Source organism: Rhinopithecus roxellana, chromosome 5, assembly GCF_007565055.1.
Source record: "Rhinopithecus roxellana isolate Shanxi Qingling chromosome 5, ASM756505v1, whole genome shotgun sequence".
Classification (NCBI taxonomy): Eukaryota; Metazoa; Chordata; class Mammalia; order Primates; family Cercopithecidae; genus Rhinopithecus; species Rhinopithecus roxellana.
In genome coordinates this window covers 149967365-149993280 of record NC_044553.1, presented here as the reverse complement: position 1 = coordinate 149993280, position 25916 = coordinate 149967365, and the positions used below count along the sequence as shown (strand labels likewise).

At 40.5% G+C, this 25916-nt stretch overlaps 1 protein-coding gene across 2 annotated transcripts in view; it reads left to right on the top strand.

Moving 5' to 3' along the window:
• The window catches only part of PPP4R3A (protein phosphatase 4 regulatory subunit 3A), a 51804-nt gene that overhangs the window by 4207 nt on the left and 21681 nt on the right, over window positions 1-25916 (top strand). For both annotated transcript variants that reach the window (XM_010358598.2, XM_010358597.2), the window contains exons 2-4: window positions 14574-14629; window positions 19639-19737; window positions 23217-23834. In XM_010358598.2, coding sequence (XP_010356900.1) covers window positions 14574-14629; window positions 19639-19737; window positions 23217-23834 — 773 coding nt within the window. The remainder of the gene's footprint in view (window positions 1-14573; window positions 14630-19638; window positions 19738-23216; window positions 23835-25916) is intronic.

Below are 25916 nucleotides of genomic sequence, written 5' to 3'. Positions count from 1 at the left end.
TGAGTACCTTCTCTGTGCCAAACTCTAAGCAATTTACTTATATTGACTTACATAATTCTCACAACAGTGCTCTGATTTAGTGCTGTTAGCCCTATTAAACCCCCATGTTACTGTCTGCTTGCATTTGCTGCTCTATTAGCCTGAAGTTGTATTTTAAAGAAAATGAAAATAACTTTTAGCCTAAAGATATTTTCGGCTGGGCACGGTGGCTTATGCCTGTAATCCCAGCACTTAGGGAGGCCGAGGCGGGCAGATCACAAGGTCAGGAGATTGAGACCATCCTGGCTAATACAGTGAAACCCCATCTCTACTAAAAACATACAAAAAATTAGCCGGGTGTGGTGGTGGGCGCCTGTAGTTGCAGCTGCTCAGGAGGCTGAGGCAGGAAAATGGCGTGAACCCAGGAGGCAGAGCTTGCAGTGAACTGAGATCAGGGCCACTGCACTACAGCCTGAGCAACAGAGTGAGACTTATTCTCAAAAAACAAAAAACAAAAATCTCAATTGTAGTTTATCTACAAGCTTTACATGAATGTTTTTGTGTTAACTACTAGTTGGGGTCAGCCATTACTGTGTGCTTGCTCCATTCTCCATCATAGGATGATTGATATTTTCTTTTTATTGTCATGAGCAAAGTGGAAAGTATTTCTGATTTTCCATAAACTGAGTCATTTGTCCAATAGAAACCTAAAATTAATTGCGCTTTTCCGTGCTTGGGCTTGACCTGGTCATGGTTGTGTTGAAGTTTTTTTTTCTAAATTACTTGTAGCTTTTCCCCAAAAAAAATCTTTTGATTTTCAGATTATTTCTTTAAAACAAAACAAATACTTGATTCTTAACACTTTTGCAATATTTTATGTTCTATAAAATTAAGTTTTTGTGATGTGTTAATCATCTACCTTAGAAATAGTCTGTCAGCTAATTTGGTGAGAAACTGGTCAGTGCTAGAGATAGGGTGATAGGGGCTTTTGCATATCTGTGAAATAAATGATGGTTTTTTTTGTTTGTTTTTGTTTTTTTAACAGAATCTCACCCTGGCTGGAGTGCAGTGGCATGATCTCAGCTCATTGCAACCTCCACCTTACAGGTTCAAGGGATTCTCAATGCTTCAAGCCTCAAGCCTGGGATTACAGGCGTCCGCCATCATGCATGGCTAATTTTTGTGTTTTTAGTAGAGATGGGGTTTCACCATGTTGGCCAGGCTGGTCTTGAACTCCTGACCTCAGATGATTCACCCTCCTCAGCCTCCCAAAGTGCTGGGATTACAGGCATGAGCCACCACACCTGGCCTCATTTCTTTTTTTTTTTAGTAAGTTCTCTTGGAAAGGATGATAACATGTCCAAAGTCATTCATCTATTAAGATGGTATGAGTTGGGATTCAAATTCAGGCAATTCGTTTTAAACTGTAAACACTACTTAGTAATGACAAAGTGTTTGGGAATTTTGTAATATATATAGTTTTAGCATGGTTATAGAAAGCCTGGGTAGTTTTAAAATTTTCTCATTATTGGGTCTATCTTTGTGGAAGGGGAAGCTATGATAATGCTATCTCAACTGTAGGCTCAGTTCCTGTTAGGGGAGCTTATATGCTCATCTAAAAATCACAGAAGGGAATTTCTAAATGGAAGTACTTGTGGCCTTCATGTTACAGAGCAGATCTGTCTAGGTAAGTACTGTATGCCCTTCCCTTCCAAAACTGAGTAAACTTGGCACTCACCCTAACTTGCTTTAGAGGAAAAGGGATGTCCCACTAAGCTTCTGGGCCCATTTCTTGGATTGCATCCTTATCCAGCAGGTTTCTGCTGGCAAAATTGGTTGGAAGAACACATCCCTTTTGTTTTTTGTTTTTTTCTGGTTTTTTTTGAGACAGTTTCGCTCTTGTCACCCAGGCTGGAGTGCAATGGCACAATCTCGGCTCACTGCAACCTCCGCCTCCCAGGTTCAAGTGATTCTCCTGCCTCAGCCTTAAGAATAGCTGGAATTACAGGTGCCTGCCACCACGCCTGGTGAATTTTTATGTTTTTAGTAGAAATAGGGTTTCACCATGTTGGCCAGGCTGCTCTCGAACTCCTCCTGACCTCAGGTGAGCCACCAAGCCCTGCCCTTTTTTTTTTTTTTTTTAATTTTTATTTTTAAGAGCTCTGTTGCCCATGCTGTAGTGCAGTGGCAGGATCATAGCTCACTGTAACCTCAAACTCCTGGGCTCAGTTGATCTTCCTGCCTAGCTGGGATTACAGGTGCCCACCACTGCGCCTGGGTAATTTAAAAAAAAATTTTTTTTTTTGTAAGAGATGGGAGGGGGTGGGTCTTTGTCACCCAGGATAGTGTTGAACTCTTGGGCTCAGGCGTGAGCCACTGTGCCCGGCCCAGCTTTTGAATTTTTTGAGAGGTTCTCACTGTGTTGCCCAGCATGGTCTCAAACTCCAGGTCTGAAGTGATCCTTCCCACCTGGCTGCCTAAAATACTAGGATTACCGCGCACCTGGCCCGTGCTTTTCTTTAATGAAGATAGGTTACCTTATTTTCTCTCAGTTTCTATGATAGCCATGTACCTGCAAAGTTCCATCTTCCATTTCAGATAATTTTGTTTTTATTTTTAATTATTTCAGTGTATGCCGTGTCTGTTGACTTGAAGTAAGGATAATAATTTCATACCTTATTTGTCCTCTCCCTTTGTGATCAAATCATTATACTGCTTTTCTCTCTTCAACTTTTATTTTAAATTCCGGGGTACATGTGCAGGTTTGTTACATAGGTAAATGTGTGCCATGGTGGTTTGCTGCACAGGTCAACCTATCACCTAGGTATTAAGCCCAGCATCCATTAGCTATTCTTCCTGATACCCCCTCTCCCTCTGCCCTACTGTACTACTTTTCAGCATTATGATTTTTACCACATCCACCTGCCAGTTTTACAATTGATAAATGTAAGACTGGGGAACAAAGTGAGGCCCCCATCTCTACAAAATAAACATTTTAAAATTAGCCAAGTGTGGTGGTAAACACCTGTAGTTCTGGCTGCTTGGGGCTGAGGCAAGAGGATTGCTTGAGCCCAGAGGTTGAGGCTACGGTGAGCTGTGACTGAGCCACTGTACTCCAGCCTGACTGATGAAGAAAGACCCTGTATCAGGAAAAATATATGTATGTGTGTGTGTGTGTGTGTGTGTATTTATATGTATGTATATATATATAAATACATAGAGAGAGAGCCCCCTGGGCACAGTGGCCCACACCTGTAATCCCAGCACTTTGGGAAGCCAAACTGGGGGAGGAGGATTGCTCAAGGCCAGAAGTTAGAGACCAGCCTGGGCAACATAGCAAGACCCTGTCTCCACAAAAAGTTGGAAAATTAGCCAGTCACATGGCACATACTTGTAGTCTCAGCTACTCAGGAGGCTGAAGCCAGAGAATTGCTTGAGACCAGGAGTTTGAGGCTGCCATGAACTATGGTCGTGCTACTGCACTCCAGGTTGGGTGACAGAGTAAGACCCTATTTCTAAAAACAAATTTTTAAAAGAAAGAAATGTAAGGAAGTTGGAATTCCTCCACACACTGAAGAGTGTCTTTGGCCGTAATTATATTTGTGCTCTTTATTATGAATTACTTGCCAAGGCATCCAGAATAGTGTGCTTACATTGAGTTTTTACCTTGAATTTTATAAAGTATTATTTACATTTCAAAATAGTTTTATCTGTTCTCTGACTCACATCTTACAGAGTTAAACAGGTTAAATTCTCACTGATACTTAAGGCATGAAGAAAATGAGACATGGAGAAATGTTTTTGTTCAAGGCAGCACTGCTAGCGAATGGTGAAACTGGGATTCTGTGCTGTTTCTGCCACTTGATAGAACTCCATGTTCGTTGTAGGTGGGTCTGCCTCTACCCCTACTATAATTAGAAAAGGAGGTCAGAACACATAGGGTGGAAAAGCTTTTGGCGGTGAGGGCTGTGAGAGAAATGAAAAGTTAAGTCAGTAGTATAGAATCTTGAATATGCCAAGCATTCTGTATATTTACCAAGAAGAGCTCAGTTTCGGTACAAGGGGAAGTATTTAACTTTGAAAAGTGTTTGTTTATTTAGAGATAAGGTCTTGCTCTGTCACCCAGGCTGGAGTGCAGTGCCACAATCATAGCTCACTGGAGCCTCAAACTCTTAGACTCAAGTGATCCTCCTGCCTTAGCCTCCCAAGTAGCTGGGACTATAGGCACATGCCACCACACGCAGTTGATTTATTTTTAAATTTTTTGAGGGGAGGTGGGATCTTACTGTGTTGCCCAGACTAGTCTTGAATTTCCGGCCTCAAGCAATCCTGCCTCGCCCTCCTGAGTAGCCAGGATTATAGCTGTGAGCTACTACACCTGGCCCATTTTAGTTTTTAAATGCCATTGTGTAATGAGGCATTTAAATTTTTTTCCAAAAAAATCAGGAAAAAAGGACTTGGAGCATATGCCTGTTAGAGGTTTAAAGCATACTTTAGTCTCCCACCTACATAAGATTTTGGACCCCACTGACTTCATTTTTTTGAGGTGGGGTCTCACTCTGTTGCCCATGCTGGAGTGCAGTGATCAGGGCTTACTGCAGTCTTAACCACCAGGCTCCAGTAAGCCTCTTACCTCAGCATCCCTAGTAGCTGGGACCACAGGTGTACACCACCATGCCTGGCTAATTTTTTTCTACTATTTTTGTAGAGACGGGGTCACCTTATGTTGCCCAGCCTGGCATTAACTCATTTTTGATGGTGCTTTCTCTCTCCTAATGAAGCATAGTACATAAGTCCCTGCCTTAAGCTTTGAATATTGATGAGGACAATATACTCTAGAAGCTGTTGGGTTGAGCTGCTTACTTAAGAGTGACAATGGTGTAGCTGTTCATTCTGAAATCCTTCAGTATTTATCCAAATCAGGGCTGTGGCGAAGACCAAACAAAGTTACTTAAACCCAAACCCAAACACTCCCATATTACTTTCCTGCTACCTGAGTCTAATTGGTTGATAGTGAAGATAAAACCATAAAAATTACAGGAATTGTCTGTACTATCTCATTTCTTCAGTGACAGGAAGTAAATCTTCTAAACAAGTGAATTTTCCAGATGAATAAAAACTGTTTACCAGAAAGTGTTTTTGGGTTTTTTTGTTTTTAAATTTTAGAGACAGGGTCTCGGTCTTTCACCGAGGCTGGAGTGCAGTGGCGCGATCATAGCTCATTGCAGCATCAATATTCTGGGTTCAAGCAGTCCTCCTGCCTCAGCTTCCCAAGTAGCTGGTACTACAGGCACTTACCACCATGCCCGGCTAATTTTTGCATTTTTTGTAGAGACAGGGTTTGCCATGTTGCCCAGGCTGGTCTTGAGTTGGTCTCCAATTCTTGGCCTCGAGTGATCACCCACCTCAGCTTTCCAAAGTGCTGGGATTACAGTAATGAGCCACCATGCCTGACCTACCATAAGTTTTAAAAGTCAGTAATTTTTTTATGGAATGTTGACTAAATGTGTACTAGAATTTTTTTCTTAAACAGTAAATGAATATATTGGTTAACCTCTTATTCATAATGTGTTTATGGGTCATTATTAATACTCGTTTTCCTGCTGTACAACAGTACAGCGTTACCAGTGAAGATTGTATGATGGTGCCCTAAAAATACAAATATTGAGCCCGGGTGCGGTGGCTCACGCCTGTAATCCCAAGCACTTTGGGAGGCCAAGACAGGTGGATCACGAGGTCAGGAGATCGAGAACATCTTGGCCAATATGGTGAAACCCCGTCTCTACTAAAAATAGAAAAATTAGCCTGGTGTGGTGGTGCACACCTGTAGTCCCAGCTACTCTGGAGGCTGAGTCAGGAGAATTGCTTGAACCTGTGAGGCGTAGTTAGCAGTGAGCTGAGATCATGCCACTGCACTCCAGCCTGGGTGACAAGAGTGAAACTCCGTCTCAAAAACAAAAAAAAAGTATTGAGTGCTGGTTATGTATTATATATTGGGACAGGCACTTTAATAAAAAATTTCAGTTAATGCTCGTGGCAGCCCTGTGAGGTAGGTATTTTTTTTTTTTTTAACTATAAATCTTGCTGTATTAACTTGCACCCAGCAAGAAATCTATAATTTTTATGCAAAATCTTTCCTTTTAAAAATATTTGCTGAGTTCTCTCTAATGTAGACTTTGTTAGAAGGATACCTTACTCTGTACTACCAGCCATCATTACCTCTAATCCCCAGAGTGTAGTGTTGTGTTGTGTTTTGGTGGGGGTTGGCAACACCCTACAAGAAAGGCCCTCACATTTCATTTTAGAGGAGGAACCAAGATGTGAAGCAGGGAGTGTCACCCAGGTTGGAGTGCAGTGGTGCAATCTCGGCTCACTGCAACTTCTGTCACCCAGGTTGGAGTGCAGTGGTGCAAACTCGGCTCACTCCCGGGTTCAAGCGATTCTCCTGCCTCAGCCTCCCGAGTAGCTGGGATTACAGGCACACGCCACTGTGCCCAGATAATTTTTGTATTTTTAGTAAAGATGGGGTTTCACCATGTTGGCCAGGATAATCTTGAACTCCTGACCTCGTGATCCTCCTGCCTCAGCCTTCATTATATTTTTTCTTACTATTGGTCAGTTTCTACCTGCAGTTGTCTTGGTGATGTTCTGAGCGGCATTTCTCTTTTTGACATTGTTTTCCCATTTCCTAATTGTAAACACCTTATCAGTATATTTGGGACGTCAGTTAATGTCAGGATACATAGATCTCATTTAAAAGTAGCATAGTATTCCACTGTACTTATTCACACGGTATCTTCTTGGTGGCACAGTGTAGCGTTCCTCGAACTTTTTTTCTCAGGATGCCTTTAGACTCTTTTTTTATTTGTTTTGTTTTCATTTTTATTTTTTATTTTGTTTTTTTCAGGCAGGGTCTTACTCTGTCACCCAGGCTGAAGTGCAGTGGTGTGGTCAGAGCTCACTGCAGCCTCAACCTACTGACCTCAAGCAATCTTCCCATGCAATGGGAACTACGGGCCTGCACCACCATGCCTGGCAATTTTTTTTTTTTTTTGGAGAGATGGAGGTCTCAGCTGGAGGTGGTGGCTCATACCTGTAATCCCAGCACTTTGGGAGGCCAAGGTGGGTGGATGAGGTCAAGAGATCGAGACCATCCTGGCCAACATGGTGAAACTCCGTCTCTACTAAAAAAAAAAATACAAAAATTAGCCGGGCTTAAGTGACCCTCCCGTAGCAGACTCCCAAGTACCTGGGGTCATTGGCCTTTGCCACCACACCCAGCTAGATCCCTTTATACTGTTAAATTGAGGATTCCCCAAATGTTCATTTGAATTGTTTTTATCGATATTTACCATATTAGAAATTAAAACAGACTTTTGGAAAAAAATCACTTAAAAATAATGTTTAGACCGGGCGCGGTGGCTCAAGCCTGTAATCCCAGCACTTTGGGAGGCCGAGACGGGCGGATCACGAGGTCAGGAGATCGAGACCATCCTGGCTAACACGGTGAAACCCCGTCTCTACTAAAAACTACAAAAAACTAGCCGGGCGACGTGGCGGCGCCTGTAGTCCCAGCTACCCGGGAGGCTGAGACAGGAGAATGGCGTGAACCCGGGAGGCGGAGCTTGCAGTGAGCTGAGATCCGGCCACAGCACTCCAGCCTGGGTGACAGAGCGAGACTCCGTCTCAAAAAAAAAAAAAAAAAAAATGTTTAAAGTTTAAAATAAAAATAATGTTTAAAAATGATATTTTAACATAGCATGTTAACAAAATAACATTAAGGAAAAAATAACTTTTCTAAAATAAGAGTTTAATGAGAAGAGTATCTTTTTTTTTTTTTTTTTTTGAGACACAGTCTCACTGTGCAGTGGCACAATCTCGGCTCACTGCAACCTCTGCCTCCCGGGTTCAAGCAGTTCTCCTGCTTCAGCCTCCCAAGTAGCTGGAATTACAGACATGGGCCACCACACCTGGCTAATTTTTGTATTTTTAGTAGAGACGGGGTTTCACCATGTTGGCCAGGCTTATCTCGAATTCCTGACCTCAAGTGATTCGCCTGCCTCGGCCTCCTGAAGTGCTGGGATTACAGGTGTGAGCCACCATGCCTGGCCTGTTTTTACGAATTGCAGCATCTGGCCTAATTTTTAAAAAACCAGGAAGATTCTCATCTGCTTCTGCATTGAATCTTTGGCAGTATCAGTGTAGACTCAGAGAATTAATGGTGGAAAAGGCGTATAACCTTATATCATTTTGAAAATAATTTTGACTTTGCAGGCCCCATAGTGTCCCCAAATCACATTTTGAGAATGGTTGGTATAGATTGTTTTTAGTGTGTTGCCATTACAGACTCTGCTAATGAAATCTTTATCCATATACCTTGGCACTTACCCGAGGGTGTAGGGTAATTTCCTAGAAGAAGAATGGTTGGCCCAAAGAGTAGTATGTGTTTAAAAGTTGGATAGGTGAAGATGATTCAATTTTCAGTCTTTGTACTGCTAAGTGAGTATTTAGGACTTAGGTTTTTGAGAAAGTCCAAGTGCATATATCAATTAGTAGACATGAGAATTTGTTAGGAATGATAGCTTCCACAGTGACAGATGTAATTAGAAATACTGATGCATTCCGCTCGGCTTGAGCACTCCTGATTTTCTTTTTTCTCTGTATTGCCTTTCTCATAGTTCAGGTTGGAAGTGGGGAGATCTTTCTCAAGTCTCAGTATTGGAGTTTTCTTGAATTGGAGTGTAGGATTTCCTTTCCTTGGTCTTTGTTACAATGTCTTTCTCAGATGTGTGGGAAAAGGTATTTGTGTGTGTGTGTGTGTGTGTAAGTAAAAGATTCCTCTTGGGAGATAAGGGAATCTGTTTCACTGGAGACAGGATAGATGTGTTTCTCAAATGAGTTGGGGTGAATAGGGTCTGTCTTGAGTGTGTGCTTCAGTTACTGAGTTCCACTAGACGTAACTGTTACCAGAAACGTGTTGTTCTTAGAACCTTCTCTGCCTCCCCTTAATGTTGCTGAGATCTTCTGCTAAGGATCATCATTTCTCCCCTGTCATCGCTGCTACCATGTTATTTAATAAATCCCTCTCCTAAAGTTGAACTCTATACCCCATGCATACCCATACATTAGTAGGATAGAATTACTGTGCCTAATACTGTAGCTATAGCAACAAAATACAAACAAAGTTGTTGGGGGGAAGGATTGTGTTAATTGATATTAACACTGAACTGGATCTTTTATTTTATAGTTGATTGGTGTAGTGTATAACTTGGCTCAATAAAACCTATTAGATGATGGAGGGAAACCTGATAGACTAGGAGTAAATACAGTATTGTGTCTTTTATTTATTGTCTTACTGAGCCCTCAAGTTAAAAGACTGTTTCCCATGTTCTAGCATCTACAGCCTACTTATCTCTTTGGGAATATGGTACTGGGAATCAGAGCTGGACTTCCTAGACCAAAACCATGTGATATGATTGAAAAGAGAGTTTCAGGGGATACTTTCCTCTAATATCCTGAATGGTCCAGAAAAACATTTCCCAACCCCGGAAACTTCTAGTGTGTCCTTGTTTTAGCCAGAACTTTGGAAGGGAATACATCAAATCTTCCCCTCCCCTTTCTAATTATCCTGATCCTGTAAACACTACTAAGAGAGTTTTGAAGAAAATATAAAAGAGACTGGTACTTGAGAAATAATTGCTATTAGGTATTAGGTGACTGACAATGTCATACCACCGCGCTGCCATGTTTTTTGTTTTAGTGACTGTAAAAGTCAGGCGTGTGTTTCTTGAAAGCACAACTTGAATAACAACCTCAATCCCCTGTGCTATGTGTTTTTGACTTCTTAAACTTAGAAAAATCTTTTGAATTGCAGTATAATCCATCAAAAAGGTACACAAATCATAAGTATTCAGTTTGATGAATTTTCAAAAAATAACCAGTACACCATTGAAGAAACAACATAACCAGTACTCTAGAAGTCTGCTTCATGTTCCTCCCCGGTCACGATCCTACCCAGAGAAAACTGCTAGCCTAATGATAGGTTAATTTTGCCACATTGTTCGTAGTATCCATTGTATGAATATTTATACTTTATAGTTTACCTTTTTGTGTGTGTTTGTTTTGTTTTGTTTTGGTTTTTTTGAGACTGGGTCTTGCTCTGTTGCCTAGGCTGGAGTTCAGTGGCATAATCTCAGCTCACTGCAACCTGCATTTCCTAGGTTTAAGCAGTCCCCCTACCTCTGCCTCCTGAGCAGCTGGGATTAAAGGCGTGCGCTGCCACACTTGGCTAATTTTTAAAATTTTTTTGTAGAGACAAGTTCTCACTATATTGCCTAGGCTGCACATTACCTGTTTTTTTGGTTTTTTAAAACAGCATTTGTATACTATACAAATCACCCATTCAAAGTATACAATTCATTGTTTTTTAATATAATCACAGGTTTGCAACCATCACCACAATCTAATTTTAGAACATTTTGTGTCCTCTGAAAAAAATCATGTGCCCATTAGCAATCACTACCCACTTTCACTTCCTCCCAGCTCTAAACAACCACTAATCTGTTTTCCATCCCTAAATTTACCTGTCTGGACTGGGAACGGTGGCTCACGCCTGTAATCCCAGCACTTTGGGAGGCCGAGGCAGGCATATCACTTGAGGTCAGAAGTTTGAGACCAGCCTGGCCAACATGGTAAAACCCAGTCTCTACTAAAAATACAAAAATTAGTCGGGCGTGGTGGTCCATGCCTGTAGTCCCAGCTATTCAGGTGGCTGAGGCAGGAGAATTGCTTGAACCCGGGAGGCAGAGGCTGCAGTGAGCTCAGATCACACCACTGCACTCCAGCCTGGGCGACAGAGTGAGACTCCGTTATATATATGTGTGTGTGTGTATATATGTGTGTGTGTATATATATATGTGTGTGTGTATATATATATATATGTAACTTTACCTGTCTGGACATGTGGTATTTTGTGATGGGCTTCTTTAATTTCATATGTTTTCAAGGTTTATACATATTGTAATGTGTTAGGTTTTCATTACTCTGTGTAGCTGAGTATGTGCCACATTGAATTTATCTGTTCATTTTTGTTGTTGTAAATAACCTTGCTGTGAATATAAATGTACATGTTTTTGTCTGGGCATGTATTCATTTATCTTGCATATATACCGAGGAGGGAAATTGCAAGGTAACTCTGCTTAACTTTTTGAGGAACTGTCAAACTTTTCCAAAATCGATGCCTCATTTTATATTCCCAGAAGCGATGTATGAAGCTTCCCATTTCTCTACAGCCTTGTCACCACTTGTTATTGTCTTGTCTTTGATCGTAGACATTCTAGTGGGTACTTAATGGTATCTCATTTGTGGTTTTGGTTTTTGTTTTCATTTGAGGCAGAGTCTCTGTCGCCCAGGCTGGAGTGCAGTGGTGTAATCCCAGCTCACTGCAACCTCCGCCTCTGAGGTTAAAGTGATTCTCCTGCCTCAGCCTCCCGAGTAGCTGGGTTTAAATACTTGCACAACCATGCCCAGCTAATTTTTTGTGTGTCTTTAGTAGAGACGGGGTTTCACCATGTTGGCCAGGCTGGTCTCGAACTCCTGACCTCAAGTGACCCACCTGCCCGCCAAGGCGGGCGGATCATCTGAGGTCGGGAGTTCAAGACCAGCCTGACCAATATGGAGAAACCCTGTCTCTACTAAAAATACAAAATTAGCCGGGCATGGTGGCACTTGCCTGTAATCCCAGCTACTCAGGAGGCTGAGGCAGGACAATCGCTTGAACCCAGGAGGCAGAAGTTGTGGTGAGCCGGGATCGCACCATTGCACTCCAGCCTGGGTAACAAGAGTGAAACTTCGTCTCAAAAAAAAAAAAGTAATATTGATCCATAATGTACTGTGTATACTTTATTATTTCCATGGAGAATAATAGAATGCCATTTTTATTCTAGTAATTAAAATAATGAAAGACTACAAAGATAGTTGGAGATGTTTATACTTTTTTTTAAATTTTATATTAAAAATATATAGGATGGGGTCTCACTGTTGAGACCAGGCTAGCCTCAAGCAATCCTCCCATCTTGGCCTCTCAAAGTGCTAGGATTACAGGCATGAGCCACTGCACCTTCCCTTTGTTTTTTGAGACAGGATCTCTTATCACCCAGTCTAGAGTGTAGTGATACAATCATGGCTCACTGTAGTCTTGAGATCCTGGGCTCAGGCAATCTTCTTGCCTGTCTCTTGAGTAGCTAGAACTATAGGCATGCACCACCACCTCATCCAGCTAATTTTTTTTTTTTTTTTTTTTTTTTTTTTTGAGGCAGAGTCTCTGTTGACCAGGATGGATTGCAGTGATGCAATCTCAGCTCACTGCAACCATGCCTGGCTAATTTTTGTACTTTTAGTATGGATGGTATTTAACCATGTTGGCCAGGCTGTTCTCAAACTCGTGACCTCAAGTGATCTGCCCACCTCAGCCTTTCAAAATGCTGGGATTACAGGCGTGAGCCACCGAGCCCGGCCTACTTTTTCTTATTTTTATTTTATTTTATTGTTATTTTATTTTTGCAGAGGCAAGGTTCCGCTTTATTGGCCAAATTGTTCTCAAACTCCTGGCCTCAGGCAATCTTCCCACCTTAGCTTCCCAAAGTGCTAGGTTATAGGCATGAGCCACCATACCTGGCCACCTGCTGCTTTTTCTTGTTATGGATGAAATCTTGAAAATTGAGCATAAAGAGAATTGAAGGGGCACTGGAAAATGTGTTTTGATTAATCTGGCAAAAGTTGGAAATAGAGGAAGAAGATTAAAACAGTATTTTCTCTAAAACGTGAGAATGCTTATCTGAGCCTCCTAAGCCAAAACCAGTTTTTGTAAAGAAAGAAAACTCAAAGAAATGGGGTTTGTAGGGAATACAGGTGTAAAAAATAATAATATGGAGAATGTTTAGTTACCTTAAGTACTCAAAGGATAAGAAAAAGATTTTGGATTAATTAGGTCACCTGTCCTAGACATAGTGGGAGGATTGGTGTGAAGTGGAAAGCTGTTTATGTGCATAGGACATACACAAATTGAGTTATCAGAGCTTGGTTAATTTACTATGTTCAGTATTATTTGGTACTGTTCTGAGCACACAGTAGTGAATGGTCAGTAAATCATTAATATTGGACAGTATCGTAAAACAAATGAATTTTGATGAAAAAGCAAACTAAATTTAGAAATGTTAAGAGCACTCTTAGCCATTTAGCCACTATTTGGAATGGGTAAAGCAATTGTTAAGTGTAATACGAGAAGAAATGAAAGCTCCGTATGAGAGATGGTTGCAGAGAAAACTGCTTTTTCTCAAATATTTTTGGGCCAGAGTTTGTCTTCAGGTAGTACTTGCAGGTATAAACTAGAACTGGTTGATAAGAGAAGAGGGGTATGGGAAGTCATACAATATATCAGAGATTTTAACCCAGATCATCTGACTTCACACTGTGCTGTTTGATTGCCTTCTGCTGTCCATAAATTGGTAGATTTCTATTGTTACCCAGTCCTTACTCGGCAGATTAACCAAGCATGGTAGCTGGCCCCTGTAATCCCAGCTACCCAGAAGGTGGAGGTTGCAGTGAGCTGAGATTACACAACTGCAACAGAGCCGAGACCCTGTCTCAGAAAAACATTTCTTAGGTTACCAGTTACTGTAATTAAACTTACATTGTTTTAAAAATAATTTTTCTAGGCCAGGCGCAATGGTTTACGCCTGTAATCCCAGCACTTTGGGAGGCTGAGGTGGGCGGATCACAAGGTCAAGAGATTGAGACCATCCTGGCCAACATGGTGAAACCGGGTCTCTACTGAAAATACAAAAATTAGCTGGGCGTGGTGGCGCATGCCTGTAGTCCCAGCTTCTCAGGAGGCTGAGGCAGGAGAATCAAACCTGGCAGGCGGAGGTAGCAGTGAGCCGAGATCATGCCACTGCACTCCAGCCAAGGCAACAGAGTGAGACGCCGTCTCAAATAATAATAGTTTTTCTATAACTGAAGTTGAGTGTGCATCAAATCTTCAAAAAAGGAAATATGGCCAGGCACAGTGGCTTCACCTGCAGTGCCAGCACTTTGGGAGGAGGGGGCAGTGGGAGGATCACTTGAGCCCAGGAGTTGGAGACCAGCATAGGCAACGTAGCGAGACTCTATCTCTACAAAAAATGAAAAAAATTTAAAAAATATTTTTTGAGGCCAAGCGCAGTGGCTCACAGGTGTAATGCCAGCACCTTGGGAGGCCAAGGCTGGTGGATCACCTGAGGTCAGGAGTTCGAGACCAGCCTGACTAACATGGTGAAACCCCATCTCTATTAAAAATACAAAACATTAGCCTGGTGTGATGGCACACACCTGTAATCCCAGCTCCTTGGAAGGGTGAGGCAGGAGAATCGCTTGAGCATCGGAGGCGGAGGTTGCAGTGAGCTGAGATCGCTCTACTGCACTCCAGTCTGGGTGACAGAGGGAAGGCTTATCTCAAAAACAAAAAAAAAAAATTTAAGGAAATACGTATGTATGTAAGGGAATATAATTTTGCTGTTTTATAGTAACATAATGGAATGTCTTTTTCTATTTCCTAGGTTCTCTACTTTTAGAGTCCAAAATAAATCCTAACACCGCATACCAGAAACAACAGGTACAATTTTGAAGATGTTATGTTCTATCTTGCATATTTTCCTTTTGAGTAAATGAAAGTTTATAATCTGATTGCTTATAGTGAAAAATTTAGAACAGATTACAACAGTTTGCCAGTGAAATTCTAAAATAGGATTTCTGCCAGTTCCTATAGTGTTTAACACAATAATTTTAAATTTAAAAAGCTTGCCACAAGTTAAAATGGAGTTTGTGTTCCACCTATTATAGCAACTGAGCCCTAAAATTTCCTTGTTTTTACCTTAATAAAAAGGTGACCATTGATGTGATAAGCTGCTACTAACACAGTTAATTGTGAAAATTCCTTCTTTTGCTGTTGTAGATGATAATGCAGAAAGAACATTAGTATCTCCCTCTACAGCAGTACTGTGTAGATAGGACTCTGTCATATGAATCTGATTATCTGATTTCTTTTACAGATTCCTGAATAGTCTTATGATATTACAGTTTTGAAGATAACTGTACTTAACAGTACAGTGTACTCAAAATACACTGTTTCTTAAGCCTTTCTAATATGCAATGAAATATCAGAAAGTAAATCTTTCACTTAGTATCAACTAGTGCTGTTATTAAATGGTATTCATTCAGTACACACGTGCCTGCGCTTCATGTCCACCCACACACATACAAGATGAGTGCTCTATATAGCCAATGAAGTCAAGATCAGTTCTCTCATTGCCCAGAAGATGCAGATACAAAATAGTTAATTTAAAAGAAAGAAGATTACCAGCTTGTTCATAAAGTGCTTTGCTTCATCATTGATCTTGAAAATACTAGAAATAAGTTGGAATTGTTTTTATTTTTCCCATTAGGTGATGTGTAAAGGTCGTGACTTGTTTGACGTCACCCAAATAGTGGATAGGAATGCTGGTATCAACTCCTAAATATCTTTAGTAGTGATTTATTTGTCCACCAAACATTCATACAATATATTTTCTTGATAATTTGATAGTCTGATACAATACTGTGTTGCATTTAGTGTTCTTAAGAAAACTTAAATTTGATGGAAAAATTGAGAGCCTGGAATCTTTGGTTTTGATCTTCCATACTTAAATACATTAAATTCCTATTTTGAAGTTTTATTCAGCTGAAGAGTAAAAGCACATTTTAAGAAAAAGGAAAGATTGAAACTTTTGAGAATTAGTGAACAAATTCATGTGTCTCAGCCTATAGGTTGTTGGGTGATAAGCAAGATAATTTGGAGAAAAGTTGCTGTAATATTTGGAATCTTCAAGGAAAACAAGAGCAGTTTCTAAAATTTTATAAACTTGCTAGATTTTTCAAATGGGTAATTAAGAGCATATGTCTGGCTATACCCTGACTTAAGCATCAGCCTCCAAATGATTCTGAATATACATTACAGCAGAATGTGTTATTGGCTTTATGCTTATCCTAGTAGTCTTTATTGAGCTGATAGTCTTAAGTATTTATCAGAGTTTTAGAAGCCATCTAATTTGGGCAAGTTGTTCCCCACACCCCCAAGATGATTGTTATTTTCCCCCAACTTTGTTTTCATCACTAAGAAGTAGTACCAACTGGGCACGGTGGCTCATGCCTGTAATCCCATCACTTTGGGAGGCCGAGGTGGACAGGTCACAAGGTCAGGGGATCGAGACCATCCTGGCTAACACAGTGAAACCCCGTCTCTACTAAAAATGCAAAAAAAATTAGCCGGGCATGGTGGCGGGCACCTGTAGTACCAGCTACTTGGGAGGCTGAGGCAGGAGAATGGCGGGAACCTGGGAGGCAGAGCTTGCAGTGAGCCTAGATGGTGCCACTGCACTCCCGCCTGGGTGACAGAGCAAGACTCCAACTCAAAAAAAAGTAGTATCTATATTATGACTAGTTTTCATAACAGGATGTATCTTTCCCATCCTGATCATGAGGAAACTGAGGCTCAGAAAGGTTACCTAACTTTCTAAGCATCACCTGCTACATAGATGGTGGTATTAGAATTTATACTGTGGCCTCTGTACCTCCTAAATTCAGTATTTTCATTCCATGCTATTTTGAGGGAAAATAACGTAATTTAATTTTGTCTTACATGGAGACTTACAATAAATGCTCAGTATCTATTGAGCAGATAACCTTGTAAAGTATTTAGGCTGCCAGAATTATAGATTAACTGCAAATTCTTCTACCCGTTGTTCTGTTCTGGTGAATTATAAAGGTAAACTAAAAATGAAACCTTACTAATTTTTGGCATGTTGATCTTAGAATGTTAATAGTTTTGAGCCTGAACTGCTACTCAGTCTGGATCAGATTGCCTGCCTGGGGTCTGTGATAGCTGGAAGTCCTTTAAGATAGTGTAAAAAGGGGAGTTTGAGGTATTTTCCAAATTTCTGAATAAAAATTATAGACTTAGTAATACTGCACAACCAAATCAGATTCTCATTTATTTATTTCTGACTGGCAGCACTTTAGTCCAGCGAGACTACTGGTCTCTTGATTGACAGTTGTATAAATGACTGAACAGAGTTAATATGCAGTTTAGCAGATAAATTTTTCATTTTTATTCTTTTAGAGGTGGGGTCTTGATATGTTGCGCAGGCTGGAGTACTGGTTCACAGGTGTGATCTTAGTGCACTGAGGCTTCCAACTCCTGGCCTCAAGCACTCCTCCCTCCTCAGCCTCCTAACTAGCTGGGACTACAGGTATACACCATTGTGCCTCGCTTAGACACATTTTTAAACATGGAATCCATTTGTGTTATATTGAGAAGTGTTCTTGGCTAGAAGTGGTGGCTCACACTTGTAATACTAGCACTTTTAGAGCCCAGGAGTTTGAGACCACCCTGGGCAACATGGCATAACTCCTCCTCTACAGAAAATATAAACATTGGGCATGGTGGCACATGCCTGTAGTTCCAGCTACTTGGGAGGCTGAGGTGGAAGGACCACCTGAGCCCAGGGAAGTAGAGGCTGCAGTGAGCCATTATGGTGCCACTACACTGCAGCCTGAGTGATGGAGACACCATCTCAAAAAAAAAAAAAAAAAAACAGAAGTCCTTGCTAATGAGAAAGGTTAGAAACCGCTGCAGTAGAATCATAGGTCCTTAAAAGTACCTTAAGCTAGTCCTGTTTCCTCCTCAATACAGGAACCATTGTCATCCCGATGGATGCCCAGTCAGCTTTTGCATGTCTGTTTTTGGTTACTTACTAGTAAGACTGAATTATTTTTTTCTTTATACCATACTCCAATCCGTCTAACTTTACTCTTCTAAATTCTCTTTGTACCAGCTTGAAAAAACACCGAGTGGCATAGCCCTTCAGATTTGGAAGTTAGCCATTAACTGTGACTCTCCCTAGTACCATTCAATTTCTTGTATGAGATGATTTATAGATTGCTGTCAATGAGAGGGCCCTTTTTTGAAATGGTTGATTGCTATCAAAGAGTATGTATATTTATTTATTGCCAGTAAGATTTGAAAGGAATTTTTTTTTTTTTTTTTTTTTTTTTTTTTTTTTTTTTTTTTTGAGGCAGACTCTCACTCTGTCACCCAGGCTGGAGTGCAGCGGCACAATCTCGGCTCACTGCAACCTCCGCCTCCCGGGTTTAAGTGACTCTCCCACGTCAGCCTCCCATGTAGTTGGGATTACAGGCATCCACCATCATCCCTAGCTAAAATTTTTTTGTATTTTTAGTAGAAACGGGGCTTTACCATGTTGGCCAGGCTGGTCTTGAGCTCCTGACCTCAGGTGATCCACCTGCCTTGGCCTCCCAAAGTGCTGGGATTAGAGGCGTGAGCCACCACACCCTGCCAAAAGGATATATTAGGCCTTAATAAATATTTTGACTCTTTAATTTTTTAAAATTTTTTTAATTTTGTTTTTTTTTTGAGACAGAGTTTTGCTCCTGTTGCCTAGGCTGGATTGCAGTGGTGCTGTCTCAGCTCACTGCAACCTCTGCCTCCTGGATTCAAGCAATTCTCCTGCCTCAGCCTCCCAAGTAGCTGGGATTACAGGCACACGTCACCACGCCCGGCTAATTTTTGTATTTTTAGTAGAGATGGGGTTTCACTGTGTTAGCCAGGCTGGCCTCAAACTCCTGACCTCAGGTGGTCCGCCCACCTCGGCCTCCCAAAATGCTGGGATTACAGGCATGAGCCACCACGTCCAGCCATATATTTTTATCATACCATGCATATCGTAGAATATATGCTGTTGGTACTATGAGGAATATAAAATGGTCTCAGTATTGTATGTGCAGTGTTTTGCTGAGATTACATCTTAATAAAAACTGTCGAACTATTCATTAAATTTTCATTAAAGTTCTGTCTAGATGGCCAGGCACTGTGGCTTATGCCTGTAATCCCATTGCTTTGGGAGGCCAAGGTGGGAGGGCCTGAGGCCAGGAGTTCAAGACCAGCCTAGGCAACATGACAAGACCTCCATCAAAAAACTAAGAAGTTCTGAATAGGAATGAAAGTGTGGTAGGTGCTAGGAGTTGCTGCTTCTTGAACCATAGCACTTTGCTAAGTTTTTTTTGAACCTATGTACAGGTAAATGCTCACATACTACAAATTTAGCCAATAATTTCAAGGGCTTCGTGGATCTCAGAAGCCCCTGGTGAAAAACACCTGCTGACAGTAGAGGGAAGAGAGAAAGAGTTGTTTTAACCCTATCGTCCTAACATGTCCTAGCTATTTTATACTTAGATTTCCTCTTTGGACATTTTATTGACAGCGTAAAATACAAGTCAGTATGCTTGGATAGTGTTGGTGTAATTGGTATAATGTTTTTATCTTTTGCAGTGCATGAAAAGAATATATTCCATATATTGGTTTAAGTTGTCCTTAAGAAACATTATTTTTGTTTTATAGATTGGGGGAAGTGAAGTGTAAAAAGTCATTGTTTTGAAAAAGACATTGGTAATTGCCAGTATTAGTGTTGCAAGAAGTAAAAATGAGCACAGTTTTATTTCCTTTTGTTTGTTCATTTTCGTTTGTGATAGTGTATGTTAATCATTCAGATTCCTTTTATGTTTCCAAAGGACACTCTGATTGTGTGGTCTGAAGCAGAAAATTATGACTTGGCCCTTAGCTTTCAAGAAAAAGCTGGATGTGATGAAATTTGGGAGAAAATATGTCAGGTAATTGTTTAAATAAAAAATCAACATGCTTTCTTTAAGTGTTTATTTTTCGCCATGCTTTCAACTAATGCCCAAGAGTTTAAATTTCGGATTGATCTTTTAAATTCACTGCTGCTTTGAACTTGATTTAAAGGAAGATATAATTTATTGACACTAAACTCTCTAGCTCATACCTTTGCTGAACTCCAGTGTTTTATATCCACCTGCCTTTTTGAAACTTTCTCCTTGTGTGTTCACTAGCATCTCAAATTTAGTACTCCAAAACCAAACATAATCTTCCTACATACATCTGTCCCATCTTCTTCTAAGTGCCATCCAGTTGCTGAAATCAGAAACTTGTGGATCATGTTTATCCTTCCATCGTCGCTTTTACCCATTCAGTCCCCCCATTTATTATCTCGATAATAAATCTTGATCCATTAGTTTATCTTCATTTTTACTATTGTAGTTTTCCAAGCCACCATCATTTCTTGCCTGGTTTATTGGTTTTGTCTTGACTGATCTTCCTAAATCAACATTTTAGCTACAGTGATTAGGTGATCTTTTGAAAAATGCAAGTCTGATCACATCACTTTTTTGTTTATAACTTCTTGTGGCTCTTGAAAGAAAACCCACCCTTGTACTTGTCTTGAGCAGTATGGCTCTTGGCTGACGATTCAGCCTTACTCTGCCTCTAGGCTTGAATGTTCTTAATTTATTCTGGAGTTTCCTAGTGACATAATCGCAACCTTTTGTGAATTTGCATTTGTATGTGCTCTCGTTGCTAAAGCCATTGGCTCTTGTTACACACTCGTTTAGGCCATTTCATTCCAGAGAAGGTTTCTCCACTCCATATCTGGAGAATAATCTTCACCAGATTCCTTAATTCCTTTGAGTGTGGCCCTCAAACCAGCAGCACAAGCATGACCTGGGAACTGACAGAAATGCAAATTCTGAGACCAGCCCCCCTCCCACCGACCCTAGACCTACTGGATCAAAAACTGCAAGTGGTGTCCAATAATTGTTTTTTAAAATCCTTTCTTAGGAATTCTGTTTTCACAAGCCCTATAGGCCAGACTTTTCTCTTTAAAGGACAAGATGGCAAATATTTAAGGCTTTGCAGGCCATATAGTCTCTGTCACAGCTAGGTCAACTCTGGTATTGTAGTTCGGAAGTAGCCGTAGACAGCACATTAATGAATGGAGGGGCTGTCTTCTATAAAACTTCTATTTACAAAAACAGGCACAGACCAAATTTGGCTGTAGTTTGTCGCCCCCTGCTTTTGGTGATTCTGATGCACCCTGAAGTTTGACAGCCATAACATTCATAGAAGATACAGTGCCCTTAGCACAGTTTTTTCTTAACTTATGGAATTTATTTCAACTATATATTCTACTTAGCTGTGCTTTTCATAAATTAAGCTGTCTGTTAAGCTGTCCTTTTCCTTCTCTGAAACATGAAAGGACTAACATTTATATCTGAATGCCATCCATCTTTTTAGTTTTTCTTTGCTTTCTGTCCAACAATTCTATTTATAGCACATTTCTCTAGATTTTGTTTTGTAGAGTTCTCCCAAAGAGAGAGAGGTGACATCAGTGAGTTCAGGCTATGTTAATAGCATCTGTTATTCAGACAAATGTTGTTCTCCTCTGTTTCATCTTTCTGAATCACACAGTCCCACTCTGGATGCAGTCTTCCTTTATGCCAATGTGCAACTCAAACCTGAACTCGATCTGTCATTGTCATGCCTGTCTCTCCTTTAATATTGTCTGATCTTTACCTTTGTTCCGTCTTCAATGCCATAAAGTTTTCTGTCATCTAAAGTCGGGGCACAGATAGTAGTACTTGCATGCTTTCTCTATAATAATTTTATCACTAGCTGCGTTATCTTCTTTTCTGGTATTCCCTTTCATCATTTACTTAGTTTATTTTCAAGATGTCATTTCTCAGTCGCTATGGGTTCTGTCTGAACTTCTCAATCATTTTCTAGATCCAAGAAAGTCATTACATTTTGCTCTCTGAGATGTTAAATATTTTTCTGTTTCTTGAACCATGTTCACCAATTTTTGTCTGAACTCAAAAAGATGGCATTTTTAATATAATAAGGGCACTCCTCTCTTTTCATTCGGTTTGCTAATCAAAATCTAACATTTTTCTGTGGTGAAATCATAGTTTGGGTATTAGGAACTTAAAATTATAATGAGAGCTTACGTAATTAACAAATTCAGAGCCAATGTGAGACCTTGCCAGGTACAAGCCATGAATGTGACTTGACTTGCCTCCTTTCAGTGCTGCTGTCCACTTGGTTGAGGTCAAGACCATATCACCTTGCAGCACATTTCAAGAAAAGTATTCCAGGTCATCATCTCTTCTAGTATCTATCAATGCATCTGTTCATTACGCTAAGCAATTTAAACTTCTTGGCTTTTTCATACAAGGTCTAATTTTTTTCATCCCTTTACATTCTACTTGGCCTTCTACTTGCTTTAGTGGTCACTGTATCAAATTGTAGTGCCACGATAACAAAATTTCTTTCCCTTCAAAGTTTATCCTCGACCTTTTGTTACAAAAAAATGCCTTACTTTAAAATGTAGTCAATGTAAGTTACCTTTTTATAATAAGAGCCCCTCCAGTGGCATAAAATTGGGTTTTATGACAGATTTGCGGGCTCCTAGAGGGATCCCGAAGGCTACAGGTTAGGGTGTGTAGAAAGGAAAATATTTTTGTGGTTTGGTTACTTAACCTTCAGCAGACCTTTTTTGGGGGTAACTCCTACTACATACATATAGGTTGTATTTACTTTATACGTGGCTTCATTTTTATGTAGGTACTCTTGTATTCTGCCTAGTGTTTTTTAAATCCTATTTTTGGGCTGTCAGTATTTATAGCAAATCAGTGACTCACTTTGGTCCAAAGCCAGTTTGTTCATGCTCTTTGGCTCTTGGTTTCTACAGTCAATTGATGTTAAGTATTTTACTTTTTGCTTATAATTATATATATTTTCTGTGATCATAACATTATGATATTTGGTGTTTGTTTGGTCTTCATCTCAGAGTTAAATATTGAAGAGCTTGGTGGTGGCAGCTATCCTTTAGCACAGTCCTAGGACTGTTTCTGAGACTTGCCCTGGTCTGCTGGAAAAGAGGGCCAGGGATATGAGATGTTAGTGGCTGTTTTAGCATCAGGCTTCTGTTGTGAGTCTGCAGAGGTCTGTTTCATAACAGTCTCACTTAGTTTAGCCTGTCCTAGAAAGTTGTTCTTGCAAGCAGACCTCATGCTTTAGAAGGAAGCTCAGTCTGTTTTTGAACTTTGACTAACTTCCTTAAAATTGAAAGTATACGTTATTTGGAGAAATGTAATGTAGAAAAATAGGCAGTTTTCTCTTGAAAATTATCATTATAGGTTTCTTACAACATCTCTTTTATTCATCTTAGAATATCATTTAGGTTTGCTGGTCACTTGTTACATATTTAGTCAGCAATTAAATTTTTTTTCCATAGGTTCAAGGAAAGGACCCTTCCGTGGACATCACTCAGGACCTTGTGGATGAATCTGAAGAGGAGCGTTTTGATGATATGTCATCGCCAGGCTTAGAATTGCCATCTTGTGAATTAAGTCGCCTTGAAGAAATTGCAGAACTTGTGGCATCATCTTTACCTTCACCTCTTCGTCGTGAAAAACTTGCACTGGCACTAGAAAATGAGGGTTATATTAAAAAGCTCCTGGAGCTTTTTCATGTGTGTGAGGATTTGGAAAATATTGAAGGACTGCACCACTTGTATGAAATTATCAAAGGCATCTTCCTCTTGAATCGAACTGCTCTTTTTGAAGTTATGTTCTCTGAAGAATGTATAATGGACGTCATTGGATGTTTAGAATATGATCCTGCTTTATCACAACCACGAAAACACAGGGAATTTCTAACGAAAACAGCCAAGTTTAAAGAAGTGATTCCCATATCAGATCCTGAGCTGAAACAAAAAATTCATCAGACATACAGAGTTCAGTATATACAAGATATGGTTCTACCAACTCCTTCAGTCTTTGAAGAAAACATGTTATCAACACTTCACTCTTTTATCTTTTTCAATAAGGTAGAGATTGTTGGCATGTTGCAGGTGAGTTAGATCATTCCTTTTTTCATACTTCAAGAGATGCAGCAAAAACAATTTGCTCCTCTTAAATACATATATTAAGTTTTAATTTTGTTAATGTATAAAGTTAAGTATTTGTGAAATATTTTAAGAGATTATAATATATAATAATACTATGAGACCAGAAGGTTACTGTATCTGGGATAGGAGAGGTAAGTATGATAAATGTAGTTTGAAGAAATGGTACAACGGGATGATTTTTTAGATACTGGGTCTTGCTGTGTTGCCCACGCTGTAGGGCAGCACAGCGCACTGCAACCTCCATCTCCGCTTCCCTGGCTGAAACAATTCTCCCACCTCAGCCTCCTGAGTAGCTGAGACCACAGGTGTGCACCACCACCCCCAGCCTATTTTTGTATTTTTTGTAGAGATGGAATTTGTCATACTTGCCCAGGATAGCCCCAAACTTCTGAGTTCAAGCAGTCTGCCTGACCCGGCCTCCCAAAGTGCTGGGATTACAGATGTGAGCCACTGGGCCCAGCCTGACTTTTTTCTTTTCTTTTGTTTTAAATAAAGTTGGGGTCTTGCTCTGTTGCCCAGCTGGAGTACAGTGCCACAGCCATAGCTCATTGCAACCTTGAACTCCTGGGATTGAGTCATCCTCCCACCTCAGCCTTCCAATTAGCTAAGACTACAGATGCATGCCACCATACCCACCTTTTAACATTTTTTTTTTTGTAAAGAATGGATCTCACTTTGTTGCCCAGACTGGTCTCAAACTCCTGGCTTCAAGCAATTCTCCCACCTTAGCCTCCCAAAGTGTTGGGATTACAGGTGTGAGCCACCATACTCAACTACAGGAAGATAACATTAATGAAATGGTTGAATGCTGAACTTTGGGGTTATTACTCTATGAATTATGCATAGAATAGAACAGATTGGAAGAGGAAAGAGTGAAGCACAAAGCCAAGAGAAATGTCACTAAATACAGAATATAAATTCTAATGAGAATTGTGGGCCAGGCGCTGTGGCCTGTCTCTACCAAATAAATAAAATTTAAGGCGAATTTGTAAAAATCCCAGAAAATGATACAGTAAAGGTCCAGTTTCAGGGTCTAGGGAATGTAGCAGAGGAGGCAAATTATAACTGCATGTATCCCTACCAAAAGCCACGTTTTGCTAGGGAGTGTGCCTTGGGGTGAGTTAAACCCATGTGAATTTGAGTTTCAGCTCCGTCTGTCACTTAAAACTCTCAGTAGCTATATGAGTTGGGCAGCCTTAACTTCTTAAAGCTTCAGTTTCCCCATCTGAAGGATGGTGACATTAATGCCTACCCTGTAAAGTTGTCTGAAAATTAACTGAGGTCAGGCATGTAAAGAAAGTGTTTAATATGATGTAAGATTCATGGGAATTTTTAAAAGTATCTGTTGATAATTGCTTATTAAAATGTAGATTTTTTTTCTTACAGTATGCCCAGTCTCTCTGATCTGGTGTTTTAGGGTGTTTGCATCACAGTCCCCTAGGGTGCAGTGTGGTGAATTCCACACAAAACAGAGTGGAAGTCTCTGAGAGCTAGACAATAATTTGCATTTGTAACACCCTCAAAGTTAGAAAACCTCTTACTGTGTCATCCCAATGTGTGAATCGGTCTATTCTAACTGAAATAGAAGTTTACATAGGCTGGGCCTAGTGGCTCACACCTGTAATCCCACCACTTTGGGAAGCCAAGGCAGGAGGATCGATTGAACCTGGAAGTTAAAGACTAGCCTGGGTCTGGGTGTGGTGGCTCACGCCTATAATCCCAGCACTTTCAGAGGCCAAGGCGGGTGGGTCACCTGAGGTCAAGAGTTCAAGACCAGCCTGGCCAACATGGCGAAAACCTGTCTCTACTAATAGTGAAGTACAACAGTTAGCTAGACGTGATGGTGGGCACCTGTAATCCCAGCTACTCAGGAGGCTGAGGCAGGAGAATCATTTGAATCTGGGAGGCGGAGGTTGCAGTGAGCTGAGATCGTGCCATTGCACTCTAGCCTGGGCAACAGGAGTGAAATTCTGTCTCAAAAAAAAAAGTTTTTGTTTTTTTTTTTTAATTAGCCAGATAACGGTG